The 20,047-nt window shown below is 48.5% G+C and overlaps 1 protein-coding gene across 1 annotated transcript in view; it reads right to left on the bottom strand.

Moving 5' to 3' along the window:
* ARHGAP25 (Rho GTPase activating protein 25) overlaps positions 1-14,628 on the bottom strand; it is a 46,562-nt gene extending 31,934 nt beyond the window's left edge. Inside the window, exon 1 of the mRNA XM_073324890.2 lies at positions 14,190-14,628. Coding sequence (XP_073180991.1) covers positions 14,190-14,250 — 61 coding nt within the window. The 5' untranslated portion in view covers positions 14,251-14,628. The remainder of the gene's footprint in view (positions 1-14,189) is intronic.
* Positions 14,629-20,047: the final 5,419 nt, after the last annotated feature.

Below are 20,047 nucleotides of genomic sequence, written 5' to 3'. Positions count from 1 at the left end.
ATGCCAAACTCCTTTACGGTATATCTGCTCTGCAATGATAAATCTGCGGTGCCAAGTCTCAGAGCCTGGGTCAATTGATTAGAGCTTGCGGAGGGGGGCGGAGGGTTGCTAAAAAGGGCAGTGTAGATGTTCAGGCCTGGGCTGGAGCCTGGGTTCTGAAACTCAGTTTGTGGGGAGGGTCTCAGAGCCCTGGCTCCAGCCTGAGCCCGAATATCGACACCTTCGCTTTTAGCCCTGCACCCCAAGCCCCGTGAGCCTGAGCCAATTGACCCGGGCTCTGAGATGCAGTGCCATGCGTGGTGCTTTGCAGTGTAGACGCACCCTGAGACCACAGCCTCAACAAGCAGGATCAAAACGAGGGTTTCCTGATCAGAACCTCGGGAGTTAGAACGATTCAAAATTCTGTTGCTAACACGTCCCTGTTATTCAAGCCCCCTGAGAAAGATTCAGAACATGCTAACAAAACAGGGGCATTCCTACTCCCTGATCGCATCCCTTCATGCCACACGGGATGTTTACTCAGCGGGTTAGGATTTTTAGAGGATGATGCAGAGCATGAGGGCTGGACAGAGTGAAAATCTGACTCCATTAAACTGAATGTTGCTGTCCGAAGAGCGCAGCCCCCCTAAGGCAAGTGCAGTTCTGCAAATGTTTGTTTTGCAAAACCACAACCTGCTTCTAATGTGTTAAACCAGGACTGGGCAAACTTGAAACCACTCCATCCCTGTTGTACTACAACCCACGCTCCCACGCACAGCAACCAGACAAGTGCGAGCTCTTGGCTGACAGCTCCGTTCTGATGAAAAGCACCATCCAGGAGGCTACCATAACATGGCAAATGAGAGGGACAAAAGGTGCTGTCTATGCACAAGTATTCACAGCAGAGATTGCCTGGGGTCGTTTAGCGGGAGTGGAGCGTCCCCACGACAGACCTCTACCCGAGCCAGACCTGTGTGGCTGCCTCCACAATGGTTCTGTACTGGCCCATGTGCGGGGCCGGATTTCTAACAAGACCTCCTGTGGCTTTGAGTGGTGCATTGAAGTGGGCCACTCTGTGACCTCATTTGCAGAGTATTGTCTCGTCTGTCCTTCCTACGGAAATGCTCCTACGGGTCTTACTGACATCACACCACACCAGAAGGCAGGTATATCAGCTTCTGGCCAACTGCAGCACTGGAGAAGGATTTCTTGGATGGCATCTCTCTGTTCAAATGCTGTACAAGTGTAACCGGGATAGGACTGGCAGACTAAGCACCCGGGCTGGATGAGGCTGAGTTCTCACTGCAAAGTAGGCTGGTTGCCAGCCTGGGCTGAAGTAAAATCCAAGATGTAGCCTATAATCTCAGCCATGACGTTAAAGCACCCTCACGCCCGGGTGAGATGTTCTATGTAGATTGAAGGGGTTGGGGCAACACTCAGGCTAGACCCCAGGCTAACTCTGGAGTGAAGACAGAGACCCTAAAGGTAACCTGCCTGGCCCCTTGGGCCATCCTGTGTGCAGATGCTACGGCATCAGCATGCTCCGGTCTCAGGGGCAGTACAATGGAAGTGAAGGGGATGGTCTTATGGTTAAGGCACTGGACTGGGACTCAGGAGATTCCTGGCTCTGCCACAGTTTTCCTATATGACCAGGGGCAAGTCACTTTAACCTCACTGTTCCTCAGCTCCCCATCTATGCAATGGGGATAATGATACTTGCTTTCTCCCACCCTTTGTCGATCTTGTCCATTTGGAGTATAACTTAGGGACTGTCTGACACGACGTGTACAGACAGCACCTAGCGCCCTGGGGTCCTGACCTCAGTTGGGGTCTCTAGACCCCACTGTACTGCAAATTTTAATAAATGTTATACTCACTTTGCACTAGCATAAAGGACTGCACGAGGCAGCAGGCACTGAAGAATCGGGCCCATCATTTTCATCATTATATTCCAAGCCCATCTGTGGTACTGTAGCTATTATATCTCCAGTAATGGTGATTCCTCAGACCTCCCTCAGCAGATTGGTCCATTCTCTAATAGTTAGGAAGCTCCTCTTTAATATTAAACTTGAATTTTCCTTGCAGCAGAGTAAGTCCATTACTGGACCATCACCTCTTTACAGCCCTGCACATTTCTCGAGACAGTCACTGTGTTTCCGGTGCCTTATTTCAGAGGCAAAGGTAGCTAATGCAGTAGCAACACCCCCAAAGATACCGCAGTGGTAACAACAGCAGGATCTCCTCGCTCTGTACAATCTACTAATCTACCATCTCCTAACAGGCATTGCCGTGCTGGGATGGATCGAAATGAATGCATAGGTTTCTAGCCAGCAGTGCAAACCCCTCGTGTTGACATGATTTGCACGAGTACAGTCTGATTGACACCAGTACAGCTATACCAGTGGCCTGGCACGGACAAGGCCTTCAGTTGCTCTTCCAGGTGCTACGGCATCACTTGTGTGTGAGCTGCTGACATTCCCACTCTCACTGCAAAGCAAAACCAAAGACCTGCACAGAGCGCTGTTATGTGAACTGAATGCCGGCTTGAGCTTCTCACGCCACATGCTAATGCACTGAGAGCCTGGACTCCTGGCTTCTATTCCCAGCCCTGCTTTTCACTGGGACAACTTACTTAACTTCTTTGTACCTCACATTCCCCATCTGTCAAATGGGGATTTTAGAACCATGCAAGGTGGTTGTGAGGAGTAGCTAACTAATGGAACGCTCCTCTGAAGGCTTACCTACACGGGGGGAAGGGGGTAATGCGCTCCCCAGGGTCTGATTTCTGAAGCGCACTGATATGCTGCCCCCGGGCCAGGTAGACCCTGCTGGTGAGCTTTAACATAATGCTTTCTGAAAAGCACACTGAGGAACCTTTAGTGTGCACGAGCAGGATCTACATGGACCAATTAACGTGCAACGCTACACAATGTGCAACATTAGTGCACTTTAAAATTTGCACCCCCATGCAACACGTTACCCCATCCTGTAGACAAGTCCCTAGTTCCACTAGTCCAGCGTTTAGGATTTAGCCCAGTATTTGTTGGGAGATCCTCAGGTGAAAAGTTCTATAAAACAGCAAAGCATCATTATTACTAGAGAGCAGTGAGAATGACTGAGTGATTTTTCAGTTCGCTGAGGGAACCAAATAGTCAGAAGGAAAAAAATTGTTTCAGATGGACCCGAAATGACAATTTTTCAGCAAACCATTTCATTTTTGAGTGTTTTCTCACCGTTTTTTTTTTTAATTAAAATTGAACTACATTTCGAAGCCACAAAAGTCATTTGGATTTGAAAAATCCAAATGTTCATGTAGAAAATGTCAAAATGAACCATTTCCATTTTTTCCTGATTTTCTTTTTGTTTCTGTGGTTTTTTTCCTGACCGATGCAATTTGACACAAATTCTGAAAATGTTTCAGTTCAAAATGTTCCGGGTTATTCCCGGATTTTACACCCTGCAGCTCAGTTCAGATTCAGCCCTGAATCTGCATTTTACAGCGGGGAAAAAAAGTTTAGTCTGAAAAATTTTGTCTAGCTCTAATTATTATAGTAAAGCCTTCAGTGATGGTCAGTAGGTAACTCCCTGGGCTAAATAACTAATTTAAAGGCTCGTCAAAGTTGCCAGGAAAATGTTGCCTCACTGTTAAAGACCCATCCCGACTAGGCTACCAACTTTTGTTGAAGGTGTGAGGATGGAGCTCGGACCTATTTAGCAGCTAAGTAAGGCCCAGATTTTCAAACATGCTCAACAGTGCCCAGCATGCTAAGCTTTTTTGAATAGCTGGACCTTAGCTGATTCTCCCATACCCAACAATACTCACGCTCGGTTTTCAGAGGCAGCTGACTCACCAAGGCCAGGCTGTTTGTACAAAGTTCAACGCCAGGGCATAACTGCATTTATTTTGGGCGTGGAAGAAGCAGTCAGATGGGCTTTATGCATGGCTCTTGCGGGCTAAACCCTGCCACAGTCTGCATTAGGGTGAGGTTAGACTGTAAGGGTAAGTCTCCACCGCCAGCCTCCCAGCTCAAGTGGACAGCCTTGCAGGGGCAGCGAGTTATGTGGGCCCCTGGTGCCCTTGCTCCAGCAATATTCAGGGCACGGGGGGTGGCTCCGCCAGTATTCGGGGCCGGGTCTCTTCCCTGGCCTCGCTGCTGTCCCGTGCGTCTACCCTGGAGCATCCCCTGGCCCCGCCTGCCACCCCCAACAACGTGTCTCTTTTTCTGTTTGTCAGCAGCATAAGGCTGAAGTGGGGATGGGTCAAATTATATATTCCCCAGAGGCTCTGGAAGTCCCAGGGAAGGAAAATCTCTGTGCTTTTTACACCTCCTCGGAATTTGGCCCAAAAACCTGTCCCATTCCAATGACTTTCCCAGTGATTACATACTTGCAAATGAACTCAGGGCCTGGGAACCAGCTGTTTTCCTCTATCAGCGCTATCATAAAGGCAAAAAGAAAAGGAGTACTTGTGGCACCTTAGAGACTAACCAATTTATTTGAGCATGAGCTTTCGTGAGCTACAGCTCACTTCGAGTAACTTGCCTGAGAACCATTCTCTCTGAAATGGGGGTAGATACTGTCAGCAGGCTGTCAAAGTGAAGGTCAGTACTGTGTTCAGCTGCAAGGCACCACCCCGCAGGGAGGGATGTGTTAGCCACAGGGGAATGTATAGAAAGGAAGCAGCATCAGTCTGTTTTCTCAGCATATTTACAAGCCTCTCCAACCTGGCTAAGCTAACAAAGCCTCGGGAAATAGGCTGTGCTTGGAGCTGGAGTTTTGCTTTGGTCCCATCTCTAATCTACCCTTCTTTGTAAAGGTTTTAAGGAGTAATTTAGGTACCGGGATTGTGATTACTGGTCGGCCAATGGAAAACAAATATGCTACCAGCGCATTAGGAGGGGAAGGGGGTTGGAATCCTGCATTTGGGCCCCAGTTTTGCAGCTTCTCCCTTGCTCTTAGAATGCACTAAGCTCCAAACTTGTTTGGCCTTTAGAGATGCTGAAAATCCAGACCTGTCTCTGAATTTTGCAGGGCAAGTCCCTATCCGTTTGTGATGTCTGATGCAGAATGGAATGGGGTAGCTGTGAGGTAAACATATGGCACTGGAATAAGGGTAAATCAATAGAGAGTCACACTAGGGGAGGCAGTGTTGTCTCGTGGCTCAGGTACTGGACTGGGAGCCCAGCAGAAGTGGGATCTAATCCTGGAGCTGCCACTGACTTGGTGACTTGCTGTGTGACCTTATGCCAGTCATTTCCCCTCTCTGTGTGTTATCCATTGAGACGTAAGGGTAGGGGGTGTCTCTCACTAGGTATGTGCTTACCCTAGCATGCTGGGGTCTTGATCTTGGCTGGAGCCTCTCGGTGCTACTGTAGTACAACGATCAGGGAAGCTTTAAGGCCCGTCTATGCTACAAATTCTCTGAACTGGTAGACAGTCAGTGGTGTTGACTGGCTGCAAACTGGCTTCACACCCACTTGCAACATGCTAAGTACCTGGTTAGTAACTTGTGCCTTTGCTCTCCTCACAAAGATGATGAAACCACACAGTTAATTTGGGTCCTCAATAACTGTGTGCACTGGCTTTATATAAACATACAAGGCCTACAGATATACACAACAACTGCAGCCCGGTTAGGTTCTGGTGGCTTCTGCAATAAAAGACAGAGAGGCCCCAAAGTAGAGGGCTCCCAAACTATTTAAAGGGATACCACCCAATTCCTATAACGGACTGTAACTATAACGGGACATGCATCCATACCACTGGGTCTGGGCTGTGACGTAGTTGTTTGCCTGTGTGAGTGGTTTGGCTGGTCCTGCGGCTGCCCAAATACCTCCCAGAGTGCAGTGCCCTATGTGCTCCAGGCTCCGCTCCTTGTGTCTGTCCTGCAGGCCTTATGTCCCCTGCTGAGGCATTATGGACTAGCTTTCCTAGCCTGCACTGATTACCAACACAGTCTGGGGAGCAGATGGGATGGAGTGTGGGTTGCGTGCGGCTGTGCTGTGGGGAAAGTAGCAAGGTGGACACAGCACTGCAGGGCTGTGAAAACACATTTGCACTTCTAAAGGAGATGGAGCCAATCATCCCTGAACCCAAAGCTCTGTCCAGGGCCTGGCACTGATGCTCGGTTGGACTGTCCCTGCTCTCCGGTCAAGGATTTAGGTCATGTGTTCCTGTATTCTGGGGTAGTTTGGGGCCAGCATCAGGGCTGCTCTCCAGTTCCCCTAGTCCCCTAATGGGCTGTAGGGAGCAAAGAATATCTGGAATGCAGTGTACTCCGACCACAGCCCAGCCTTCTCACCCCACACCATCCGCCAACCCCGGCATGCTGGGAACAGAGCTGGTGTAGGGAGTATTTCTCGGGCCTGTTTCCTCCCCCTTTAAGGCCCCTCTATGCCAGTAGGGGACTTAACACAACGGAGAGGCTTCTGTAATTCACTATCTATGCAGAGCCGTGCATAAGACTGACTCCCTTTGCAGGTTTCAGGCCAGAAACCACAGGGGCTCTATGGGTTCCCGCTTTCACAAGCTTGGAGCCCAGCCCCCGTGTGCAGAAAGGCCCGCTCAGGTTTGCGAACGAGGCCTCTTTAAAGCTTTCACCTTGAACCCGTTTTCGTTCCTGGGCTTTGAATTGCAGGTGCCCGGGCACCTTTGCCTTTGCTTCTCTGGATGGTCCCAGCGGTTCGTAGTGGTTTGTTGTGGTAGTGGTTCGGCCCGGCCCTCTTTTCGCCACTGTTGCGGAACAGGAAGCTGATAACAACTGTGAGCTTGGCACATTCTGAGCTGCTTCCTTTTGTTAAATGCTTCTGATTTTGACTGTTTCCCTCTAAACACTCTCGCTGCCCCTTCAGCTAGGAAACAATGGGCCATGTCCACATGCACCCTGCTTGGTCAGTGCTGCTTCTTCACTCAGCCCTTCCATGCTCTTACACATGCCTGGGAGATGAGCTGCAAGCCACGGTGGCGCTCTTCCTCCTGACTGAGGGCTAAGCCCATTGCCCCAGCAGAGTGATTTCGGGGTTACTTTGCAGGTGGGCGAGCTGCCATTGTTCCAGTAAGAAGTAAAGGAAGCTCTGCACAAAGAGGGGTGTTAAACCCACTGCCCTGATCCTACTCAATTGGGGGTCATTGCCTCTTGGCTGCCTAAAATTCCACCGGCGTGGTTTTAGTGAGCCAGGCTCCTCCTTCGCGTCCAGTACCAACTTCCTGGCCAGAGTTGCTGCTGTGCATTCAGAAGCAACGGCTGCATGTCATCCCCCGAAGCAACTTGCCTTCAGAGACAAACCTGCAAACTGGCCACACAGCTCCTTATTACGTGTGCCCATTTAAAGTCATGCTTTGTACAGAACATCAGGGCTAACACAATGCCCTCCTTCCCGTGAAAGTGGAAACACAACTACAACCACAGAGCGCCCTCTGCTGGCTGTTGGGGAAGCTGACAGTGAGGGAAGTGGCCAGTTTTTTGCGCCGTTGCAAATTTGATACGGATTTGGTATCAATATGGTAGGGTTGCCAGTAGTTCCCTGTTACAAGGCACGTCCCTTATTTTTTCATCTCTGTACGACAAGACTGGGAGTTGCTGAGTGCTGCAAAAAGCAGCAAGAAATACCCCTGGGGAATGTAGGTGAGTACCACTTTATTATTATTAATAATAATGACAATAATAATATTAGGGGGGGGGTGTGGCGGGGCTGCTAAGAAAACAGTCCCTTATTTTTGAAATACGGTGTTGGCAACCCTAAAATGTGGTGATTATGGGTGTGACTTTTTACCACTACAGGGTGGACGCCGTTATACCAGCATTCAGATGCCTTGTAGTGGTAGTAAAGATTGTTCCCCTTCCCATACAAGAATAAGCTATCCTGGTTTAAGCTCATTTAGATTGGTGTAACTGTGTCTGCATGACTGAACCACTGAAAAAGTGATGCTGATGAGTCAGCACCTGGCACTCTTCCACCCGAGTCAGGGCTCCACCCATCCCCAGCATGGTGTTTAGGGGTTACCTGGGGGGGGTGGATAAAATGAAAAGCTGGACCCTTCCAATAAAAAAGCACTTTAACGGCATTGTTATTGCAGTTCAATTTTTCTGTGTAGGTAACACCTTAGAATACAACAATGCCCAATCAGTTACTGGCTCGTTTCAGAAGAACTTTTTTTTTTTTTTTTTTAAATATCCAGACAATCAACAAAAGTTCCTGGTCACTTCTTCTGCTGAAAACATCCATGTTCCTTGACACTGAAAAAAATAAAAACCTGACAACCAAAAATGTTTCAGATTTGGGGTTTTCAACAAAAGCTCAAGACATTTCAATGAAAACAAACAAAGCTTTGATTGAAGCTCACGAAAGCTTCTGCTGAAATAAATTTGTCAGTCTCTGAGGTGCCACAAGTCCTCCTTTTCTTTTTGCGGCTACAGACTAACACGGCTGCTACTCTGAAAGCTTTGATTGAAATTCTTGGCAAAAAGCAAAGGGTTTTGTTTTGGTTTTTTCAACCGGTTCTCATTATAATTCTGCTCGTTTGTTAATGCCTAGCCCAAAATAGCGTTGGTGTCAAAACCATCAGGAGACCTTAATTTCATACAGTTTCATAGAATAATAGAAATGTAGAAGTCATCTAAGCCATTCCCCTCTGCTGAGGCAGGACAAAGTGAACTTAAACCATCCCTGCAGGTGTTTGTCTCACCTTTTCTTAAAAACCTCTAATGACGGGGATGCCACAACCTCCCTCAATAAGCTGTTCCACTGTTTAGCTATCCTTATAGTTAGAAAGTTTTTCCTAATATCTAACCTAACTCTCATAGATACTAAGGTCAGAAGGGACCATTATGATCATCTAGTCCGACCTCCTGCACAATGCTGGCCACGGAATCTCACCCACCCACTCCTGCGAAAAATCATGGTTTAAAGACTTCAAGGAGTAGAGAATCCCCCAGCAAGTGACCCGTGCCCTGTGCTACAGAGGAAGGCGAAAAACCTCCAGGGCCTCTTCCAATCTGCCCTGGAGGAAAATTCCTTCCCGACCCCAAATATGGCAATCAGCTAAACCCTGAGCATATGGGCAAGATTCACCAGCCAGACACCCAGGAAAGAATTTTCTGTAGTAACTCAGATCCCACCCCATCTAACATCCCATCGCAGGCCATTAGGCCTATTTACCATGAATATTTAAAGATTCCTTGCTGCAAAACAAGTTGATGACTCCCTTGGTGGAAATGGAGAACAACTGATCACTATTCTCTTTAGAACAACCTTTTATATATTTGTAACCCAATCCAAAGGGCCGAGTATGGGCGAAATGGAACCTGCTGGGGTTTCAGTCTGTGGTTCCTGGAGTCTAGGTATTTCCCTCCAAAGGCTTAGAAGAGAAAATCCAACTCTCTCCATTAGCTATAGAAAATGACGACAATCACATCCCTGCTTGAAGCTAAGAGAGACGCGAGCTGAAATCAGGATGACCAATGAGGATGGCTGAGAAATCAGTGAGTAGATGGGCTGTTGTAATTATTTTCCAATGGGCAGGCATGAGAGAAGATGAAATGAACAACTCTACAGACTGGATTGCTGTCTAAAGAACCCTCCTTACACAAACGCAGAATCCCTGCTCTTATGGGGACTCGTGGAATGGGCAAATCAGACCCCACCCTCCTATTTATTTGGCATTTCTGCAGCCACAGACTGGAAATTGCTGTGTGTTAAAAACAAAAGCATGAGGCACAAACCACACTGAGTTAGCCCCTGATAAGCTCTACTCCAGCCCTGGCATGCGTACTTAGAGTCAGCCACTGCACGTCCCCTGCAGGGGAGGGGACCGAAAGGGATGGGAGCCACTGCAGCTAAAGCCACTGGCAGGACCAGTAGGGTAGTCAAGGGTAAATGTGGGTAAGGGGAGTTGACCCACGACTCATTTGGGAAATATGGAGTTCAGTTTCAGTTAGTTCACCCATTTCTTTTTGCTACCATTGCACCCCTGGGCAGGTAAATCACTGGGCAGGTCATCCGTCTGATTTTAAACCGCTTGTCTTAGGTTGTCCCCCATCTGATACTAAGACAAAACTGGAGCGTGGTATAGTCTGGTATTGGACAACACCATTTTGAAGCGTGCCCCTGGTGCACCCTGCCGGCGTGCCCTCGCACGCATTGTCACGAGGCCGCACGGGCCGGGAGGTGAGGTCACACGGGCGGAGGTAGCAGGGGCAGGGAGATACACTCTCCAAAAGGGTGTCCCCCGTGAGGTGTGGCCTTGCACTCCGGTATCGTAGGAGCTTCTCCCATATTTGTGGCCCCTCCGCTCTTGTTTTTTTCATGACTAATGCTTTCTATTTTGGAGGTAGGTAGCGACCAGCTATAGAGCCAACTCCTGATCCCTCTGAAGTCCACAGGGTTTTGTCCAGATGAAGGAAGTGCAGGATTAGAGCTCAGTCTCTGAGCTTTGCAAAGGCCCTGCTGTAAATATCGGTCCCCAGTCTCCACCAGAGAAGAGGTAATTTGGCTTCTGAAGGTGAGGGCAGCCATTGGCTGAGATGGGAGGTGCAGGGTGCGGGGGGAATAACACTGGAGAACAGGACTGGAGTGGCACTAGCAGCCGGTTAACTGCTGGAAGCCAGTTTCACGAGGCCTTCTGTACCCATCCCTCCATCTGCTCGTATTGTGGGCAGAGCAACATCTGCAAGTTATGAAATCATTTCCTGTTGCTTCAAATGCAGACAACAAGTATGCGACACACCTCTCAGGCAAGGAGAGTAGGCCTGCACTGCAGCGTTAACTCAGGTGATTGGCCTCAGGTTAGCCTAGCCCAGCTCTCAGCTCTCAGGTTAGCCTAGCCCTTATCAGGGGCTAACTCAGGTCTCAGCTCTGAGGCTAGCCTAGCCTAGCCGCACTGCAAAGCCCTGGCTGTGTCATTGCATCTTCCCCGCTGTTGCGCTCCGCCGTGAGTGTCGCTAAGGACTTTGGGGGCCATCTCCCAGGGTTCTTTGGGCTGCAGTGAACTGAGCCGCATGGTGTTTCGTTCCCAGTGAATTGTGGGAGAACTCATCTGGGGACAGGAGGGGAATTGTGGGAAGGCACGAGGAGACTACAAGCACTCCCACGGATTAGCCTGCGTCCTCAGCCCAAAGTGACAGTGAATAAGGCCCCCGGGCTCTCACCTATACCCCCAGTCAGGCCAGCTAACACCACAAAACTCAAGCGAGAGGTTTTTGTGTATGGACAGGAGGGGCCCAGAGGCAAGACCCCGAGTTACCTGTGCAGCGAAGACAGACCACCTCATGTGCAAGAGAGCCAGGTGGGGCAGGTTGGATCTGATTCAGATTCAAGCCCAGCGCAGTAGAGACCAGGTCATCCTTTATGAGGTTCCTTCAGCTCAGGGGAAATCAAGGGTGTGATGTAACAACTGTTGTGTGGAATTCACCCCGTGCAGGGAGCCAGTACCACGCTTCTGCACCTACCAAGTGGTCATCTGCACACCCATTGCCCTGGAGGTTTGAATGTTCAAAGCACCATACACGACGTCTCCCCTCACTCCATCCCAGGAGACAGAAGTTTATCACTTCCCCCATTTTGTAGATGGGGAAACTGAGGCACTGAAAGGCAAAGTGACTGAACCCAGACTCACAAATGGAGTCAGTGTCAGAGCTGGGAATGGACCTCAGGAGTAACAGGCATCTGAGTCTTGTGCTCAAACCCCTAGATCATGTGAACTAAATGCCACAGTGACTCAACCAGAGCTGCTGTGTAATACTGACCAGCGTGGGTAAATAAAAAACATAAGGAGCGATCACAGGGAAATTAAACAGGGACTGTCAATATGCTTGATCAGCAGGGTCTCCAAAAAGCCTGTTCCATCATGCAAGGTCCTCAAACTGCTGCTTCTCCTTGGGACTGCCAGGTTAGGGCAAAGCAGACATGAGGCAGACTTTTATCGCTAGCAAATTCCAACAGCAATTCATCTCTTTTGCTCTGGGTTTGTACAGCACCTAGCAGAATGGGGTCTGGGTCCACACCTGTGGTGCCAAGGTGCTGGGTTACAAACAATAAATAATAACTCTCTCTTTCGGAAGACCGAGGCCCCACGCCTTCAAACAGGAGCAGTGGGGGCAAGCAGCTAGTTTTAAGATGGAGCATAATAAGTTTGTGAGCTGGATTATAGGATGCGGTTGTCTACCATAGCAGGAGATTGGACTCAATGACCCAGGAAGTCCCTTCCAGTCCTATGTCCGACATTCTGAAGCCCCTAGTGGGGCTGGGGGCCTTAATTTTAGCCAGCAGAGCTATGTGAATTCATTCACAGCATTAGCTGCAACCCTGGTGACCCTGATAAAGACCCAATGCCCCCTTTAAATGTCACAGCCTTGTGCCAGCCCTGACCCATCATCTTCAGAGCCGATGAGAGGCGAGTCCCTTAGCACAAACTCTCCATGGGTCTGGAAAAAACTGGTTCCTTAATGGAGGTGGCCTTCTAATAAAAGTGGAGCCAAACTGTGCTTATCAGATGTCATATTTGGGGAGGTCTCTTAAAACAGGAGATTACCTAATAAGGGTGGTGCCTTGCACAGGCCTCTCTGTATGAAGGAACTCTTTGATCATTCATCAGAGGTGGCTGGTAACATAGGCAAGTGGGTCGGCAAACCCAACGCAGAGTCACTGTTTCCTCTGTGCGTGGGACCCTTTTTCTTCTCTTACTTTCATTCTGACTCTGGTTTGTAGAGGCAGCTGAGGGGGTACAGTTCTGTATGCATCCTCAAACCCCCTTTCACAATGCAGAGCATCCCCAAAGGAGATTCCCCTGACTAATGCCACAAGACCATGTATTTGGCCCGCACTAGCCCGGTCTGTTTTCCATTCAGATTTGTAATCAGTGAGAAGAACATCTAGTGTGTCACTCTAATTTCTTTTCAGGTCTGTGTGTATAAAGGATGTCTAAAATATCATGACATCAAACTCAATGATCAATTATTGCAAATCAAGGAGAAATGACCTTTCCAGCAACATAGGGAAGGGGCTGAACCAAACCCCTGAATCCAAACAACCCAGTCTTTAACCAGAGGCGATGGAATGTATCTAGCTACCTATCTGGGTATTTATACTGTGTCCATCAGTGTGGTATCTGAGCAGCTGTATCCAAACCAGAATCTGATACCGAATTTGTAGCAACCTCTGTGCTTTAATAGGCTGAACTGAATACCTTGATCTAAACATGTAACCCACATACCTTCTTGGTGTGGTGTTCTGTCCCATCTAGCGACACCGAGACCACTTAAAGAGAGAGATAAAATGAGTTTGCTCTTCAGCCTTAGCTAACAGTGAGTTGACTTTCAGCTCATGCGGTAGAGGCTCATGCACTAAGCTCCAGAGGTCCCAGGTTCAATCCCACCCGCCGATGACTGGGGTCTGTTGGCCTAAGAAACATACCCCAGTTTTTGGATGGTTTCAAATCCCAGTCTAGGCCTGAATCTAAATTTTGTAGTTCAGCCCCACCTCGTGACCTAACCTTCTACATCTCATAGTCTCAGATGGCCACACATGGAATCCACAGTTATGATAGGATAAAACTAACAATACCCAAATCTTATTTCACTGGTAGACCTGAAAGTGTTTCACAACATCCAAGGCTCTCAAAGTGTTTTACAAATATATTGTTAACCCCATTTTACAGATGGGGAACCAAGTCACCGAGATATACAGAGCTAGATTTTCAAAAGAGCTCAAGGACAGATTTTTGAGTGCTTCACGTTGAATGTGGGTGCTGAGCCCATCTGAAAATTCTGGCCTAAGTGACTTGCCCAAGGTCACACATCGATTGAGTCAGTGTCGGAAGCCAGGTTTCCTCATTCCCAGTCCTGTAATAACCAGATCACACTAGTGGGCCATCATCATGAGCCTTCATTTGGTCAGCAGTCTAGAAAGCACCAGGCTTCAGCGAATGAAAGCACAACGCTGTTGCCAACCCCTCTGAATCCAAGCAAAGGCGACTGAGAAAAACACTCAAACTTCTCAGATCTCATGCTACCACGTTGCTTTGCCCTAAAGCCCTCCAGATCCCCAGCTGATGTAAAGCGGCGTGAATTAACATCCACAGAGCTATGCTGATATACTCCAGCTGAGGACCTGGCCCACTGTGGGCACAGAGGCTGGAGTCACTTCATCAGATCCATTGGCCAGACAGGCCCCTGATTCAGGCAGGAATTTAAGGGTATAAAAAAATAACAGTACCTATTTTTGCAGCATCCATTTTCAGGTTGAAATCCCAATTCCGCGGCAGCTTGAGGGACATTTTGAACCAGGGTTTTAGTTGGCTTTTTAAACGTAGCTATTTTTCCAAGTGTCTCTGTACTGTGACACTTCTTCTAATCCCGGGCCCTGTTTTGATTCCCTCTGGAGCTTGCTTGAAAAATGAAGTCTCGCTTGAGGTTGATTTGCCAATGCACTTCCTCCTGTGCTCAGCTCTTAAGCAACCCCATAAAAGTACTTTTCTATCTTTCTTCTTCTTTTTTGCAAAGCTTTCTCTTTTGCTTTTCAGACGCACCATAAGCCTCTTGGCTGGCCCTTTTGCAAGTCCCCCTTTGATAATACCTCAGTCACACTCTAATTCAGAGAAGCTGAAGTCACGGCTGCATTTCATCCACCAGCCTCTGGCTTCACTGAAAAGCACTGATAAATAGCAGAGCTTCTGGGTTTGTTTTCTTTGCATTTGAGGAAGTGGGTGTCCTTTCTGTGCAATTGATGTGCTCGAAAAGATTGAGCGTTTGCCTCGTGGCTGAGGGGTATAGCCCAGCATTCAGTTTCAGGAAATGTTAAACTGAAGAGCAGACTGGCCGCTCTGGGAACCTGCTGCAGTTTTACCAACTAAACCCCTAAAATAGGAACTTAGAGGCAGGTCAGCTTGGCTGGGCAAGTATGCAGGTAATATCTGTGCCTGACCTGGAAACCTGCATTTTTTCCAAAGAGACAAGGGTCGACTTACAGTTGCTTGGCACCTTGAATCATCCTAGAGATATGTGCAAAATGGGCATAGGATGGTGCCAGATCAGAAGGGCAGTGTTTGCACACACTTTGCACTAGTGGAAACAAATGCACTAGGTGCAGGGCACTGGTGAAGCTGGCCCTACTCACCCAGACCTCGTGCACTCTGCAACACACTAAGGCCTGCCCCCCAGTGCTTAATTTTTGCTGGGGCTGAGCCCCAGCACCTCTGGGCTTGGCAATTCATAGCCCCGGCACCTCGGGCTTGCTGCATTTGTTATGAATGTAAAAAATTGCTTGAGCTCCGGCACCTCTTTCATTACAACTTAAGCCCTGCCTGTGAAGTGGGGGCGTCGGGGAGTGAGAGAGCAGGGGACATACAGCAGTGAAAGCCGAAACACTGTCCTGGAGGGTGCGAGGTGGATGTCCGCTGGAAATCCTACTCCGGAGCAGACTTCGGAACAATACGCTCTGCTGTGGGGGAATGTGAATTACTCTGAGGGGGGCTGGTTATGATTACAAGTGAGCAGCATTATTCAATGGTTAGAGCAGGGGCCTGGAGATGAAATCCTGTCCCCATTTAAATCAATAGCAAAAACTCCCATTGACTTCGGCAGGGCCAGGATTCCACCACTGGGTTCTCTACCTGACTCAGCCACTGACTCAACATGTGGCCTGGGGAAAGCCACTTCACTGTTCAGTGCCTCACTCCTTTCTTCTGCAAAATGGGGTCAATACCCACTATTAGCGGGAGCTTCACATGGACGGCACCATGTGGAAAGGGAGTCGGTGGCCATCTCGATCCTGCTCACGCATTCATGGAGTGCAGCTGAGTCAGACCTCCAGAGCCTCCAGCTCCAACAGACTCCACGGGAGCTGAATAGGCATTCATCTGTGAGCAGTGCAGGGTCTCTGACACACAGCTATGCAGTTCCGATTCCATCCAGCAGAGGGCAGTGATGTGCCTTAACCGGTTCATATTAGTACTTCAGTGCAAAGCAAAGCATCACTATTTGCATGGAGACTTTGTTCACTTTGAAAGGCTCACCTAGCATGCCTGAAGCAGTGTGCTTCACCTCTATGAAAGGAGATCCATTGCAGTATAAAAAAGGAGAAGCAAATTCACCCCCTCCCAGTCCTAAAAGTTAAGAAACAGCTTGTCAAACACATGATAATGTAGCGAGATCATTTCATGGACAAACATCAGTGCCCACACTGGGAACCCCCTGCGGCAGGGGCAGAGGGAAGTTGCCTTGAACAGGAGGAACAGCCAGGCCGTGAGCACAATGCAATGAAAGCAGTCATGGTCTGTATTTCCTGTTACAACTCATTGTTCAAGGGCAATGCATTTCAGAAGCATGCATCTGAGGTGCAGCGAGCATGCGGTAGGTGAAGTGCAGCACATTACCATAACGTCAGGCATCACAGCACGGAAATGTCTGTATCCACATACAAGGCGTGATTCTGCTCTGACCACCCCTGTGTTGTACAGGCTGATTAGGGACTGTCTCATTGAGCTCCATGTGTATCCCCAATTCTAAAGCAATGACTCAGTGTTGCCCAAATATCCACCGCAGTTGGGCTCAGAACACCGATATTCAGGCTGTCAAATGAAATATACAAAAAGTACATAGCAAGACAGCAGGGATCTGGGAGACGGGACTTGTCTATTCAAGCCTTGAGGAAATGCAAGGAAGATGCCACACTGTGGTGGGTTTTGTGATGTAGAAATTGCTCTCCTTAAATTGAAGATGCTAAGGGCTTGTTACACATAAAAGACAATCAGGAATAAGGTAAAATGTGAATTTAAAGCAGATTAACTATTTCTGATTAATGCCATGTGTGGACACACTTATTCCGAGTCATCCTAATCTGCTTCCAAAGCGGATGAAGATAATTCAGAATAGAAAGTGGATTAAAGAAAAGGAGTACTTGTGGCACCTTAGAGACTAACCAATTCATTTGAGCATGAGCTTTCGTGAGCTACAGCTCACTTCATCGGATGCATACCGTGGAAACTGCAGCAGACTTTATATATACACAGAGAGAATATGAAACAATACCTCCTCCCACCCCACTGTCCTGCTGGTAATAGCTTATCTAAAGTGATCATCAGGTTGGGCCATTTCCAGCACAAATCCAGGTTTTCTCACCCTCCACCCCCCCACACACAAATTCACTCTCCTGCTGGTGATAGCCCATCCAAAGTGACAACTCTTTACACAATGTGCATGATAATCAAGTTGGGCCATGATGGAAATGGCCCAACTTGATTATCATGCACATTGTGTAAAGAGTTGTCACTTTGGATGGGCTATCACCAGCAGGAGAGTGAATTTGTGGGGGGGGGGGGGGGGGGAGGGTGAGAAAACCTGGATTTGTGCTGGAAATGGCCCAACCTGATGATCACTTTAGATAAGCTATTACCAGCAGGACAGTGGGGTGGGAGGAGGTATTGTTTCATATTCTCTCTGTGTGTATATAAAGTCTGCTGCAGTTTCCACGGTATGCATCCGATGAAGTGAGCTGTAGCTCACGAAAGCTCATGCTCAAATGAATTGGTTAGTCTCTAAGGTGCCACAAGTCCTCCTTTTCTTTTTGCGAATACAGACTAACACGGCTGTTACTCTGAAAAGTGGATTAAGATAATCTGGAATAAGAGCATCCACATTTGGAGCTAATCACGCAATCAGGAATAGCAACTGCAGAATAAAACCCCACAGGCCACCATATAAGGCTCGCAGCTGGCCCCATCTGAACTGGATGTGGGGATGTAACTGATAATGTAGAGATGAAAGCTCCATAGTTTATTACTCATCAGCAGCCCACTCTGCTGCTTCTTCCCCTTTAAGGGATCTTAATTGTTCGCCAAAACAACAAAGCCAGATAAACATAGGCTACTGCAGTGTGTTTCTTCTGGAGACTACTTTTCCTGTCATTTAAATGCACTCTGCGTGTATAGTAAAGGGTAAATTAAAAAATAAACTTACTTATGTACAGGGCAAGCACTTTTCTATGGCCAAGCCACATAAGCCCCAGGATACTGTAACCAGAGAGACAAGTGAAGTATTCCCCAGTCTCAAATATTCCATAGTGAAAAACCCCAATACATGACAACAGGAGGCAGCTATGGAAAATACAGTCACCGCGGCCCAGCAGCAATCCCATTAGCTTCGCCTCCGTTACTGAGCTTGAACTTCATTAACCCTGGAGTCTTGGCCAAACGCCAGCTTTGCATTCGGGCTATGTGAATTCCCCCTCGGTTGCAAATGGATATGATAACGTCCTATCCTGAACTGTGGTATAGTCCTGCTTTGCACTGCTCTCACTTCCCAGGGCCCACCCTGGGGGTAACTGCATGTCAGTGGGGAGTGAGTAAGCCCTCTCTGTAGTTTGGCTCTTTGATTTTCAGTTTGCAAAGCATGTCGGGAGAAAGGGGCTATTCTGAATGATCTCAGAATGCGTGTCCACACATGGAGTTAATCCGCATCAGGGCCGTGCACACACAGGGACTAGAACAGCAGGTTAGCCAACAAGGTTTATTCTGAAGATGTGACACAACCGTGGGCTAGGGTCTGCTTTCTTGGTGGCTACCAGGCCAATAGACGAACACTCGAGACACCTCAGAGCTGCAGAAAATTATCCACAAAACACTCACGTAGCAGGCCATCTTGGTTTCAGCTTGCCACAGCAAAAGGATGTGAGAATGGTGACATGGCCCTGAGATGACGGGCATGCATTAGAGATCGTTGTTTTCACAAGGATAAAAAGTGAAGTCATCTTGAGCAATGTGTCTCATTTACCACTGTTGTGTAAATACAATGCGCTTATAAGGGCTAAGCGTGGGACTATCGAGGAGGCAGAGGTTCCATTGAGAATGCTCTAACGGCTGGTTGGTGGCTTGTTCACTTAGACAGAGCACAGGACTGGAAAGCACAAACTCTGTCATTGCGGCAAAAGTAAGGGGTTTCTCACACTGAGCTAGCTAACTCAATAGGACAAATGGGGCAGTGGTTGGGGCGCTAACGTAGGAGACCTGGCTTTAATTCCCTGCTCTAACATAGACCAGGTCTACACTGCATACTTACTTCGGTAGAACTCCGTCTCTCAGGGGTATGAAAAATCCACGCAGTGAGAGACCGAGTTATAGGGATCTTAACCCCCCGTGTAGACAGAGCTATGTCGGCAGGCGCGCGTCTCCTGCCGGCACAGCTCCCACGTCTCACAGAGGTGGAGTAACTAAGCTGGCGGGAGAGCCCTCGCCCGTTGGCTTAAGGCATCTTCATCCGAACGCTGAACCAGTGCAGCATTTGGTGTGTAGACCAGACCTGACTGTAGCCTGCCTGTGTGATTTTGGGGAAGTCAATTAGCCTCTCTGTGCTTCAGGTCCCCATCTGTAAAATAAGGATAATAGCGGGAGCCGTATCAGGGCCATAGACAGGCTATAAAAATGTAGTGAAAACAGGATCGTTAGTTTGTAGATAGTTGCATCCACCGTGGGGTTTAACCTCCCATAACTACACTGAGGTGAAAACAACAGTGCTGTGACACCATTAGCTTTCTTTTCTTGCCTTCTTTTCTTTCCACCCTGAAACAAGAGCCAGCGTTCTGAGTTGTAATCCCAGCTCCGAACCCTGGACGTAGTTTGGGAGAAGAAGGGAGGGGTGTTGCCCCCCGCAAACTCAGGCAGGCGTGGAATTTGCCCCCTCTCCACTCCACGCATGGCCCCGTTGGCCTGACTGGAGCCCCCTCCCCAAATATAGTTGAAGTCAAACTATACCTATGCTCCTAATACTTCCTGCCCTCAAACACGCCAGAGCCTCGCCTGGTGCAACTCAGAGTTGCATTGAAAGCTGTGAAGCGCTGCTGATTTACACCAGCTGAGAGCTGGCCCTTCAGACAACGTGTCTGCCGTCACTGACTCAGAATGGTGCTCCCACGTACCCACTTCCTGGCTGGTAGGAGGCTTAATTAGCATTACCCCTTGAAGATGAAAAGCACCCTGTACCAATTAGGGTAACCAGCCCAGTACACAGACATTAACTTGCACCGGAGGGAATGGGAAGCAAGCGCAGCTGTTTTCTAAAGACACATTTAGAGGAAGGGAA

This window comes from Lepidochelys kempii, chromosome 26, assembly GCF_965140285.1.
Source record: "Lepidochelys kempii isolate rLepKem1 chromosome 26, rLepKem1.hap1, whole genome shotgun sequence".
Lineage (NCBI taxonomy): Eukaryota > Metazoa > Chordata > Testudines > Cheloniidae > Lepidochelys > Lepidochelys kempii.
This window is presented reverse-complemented; position numbering and strand designations above follow the sequence as displayed.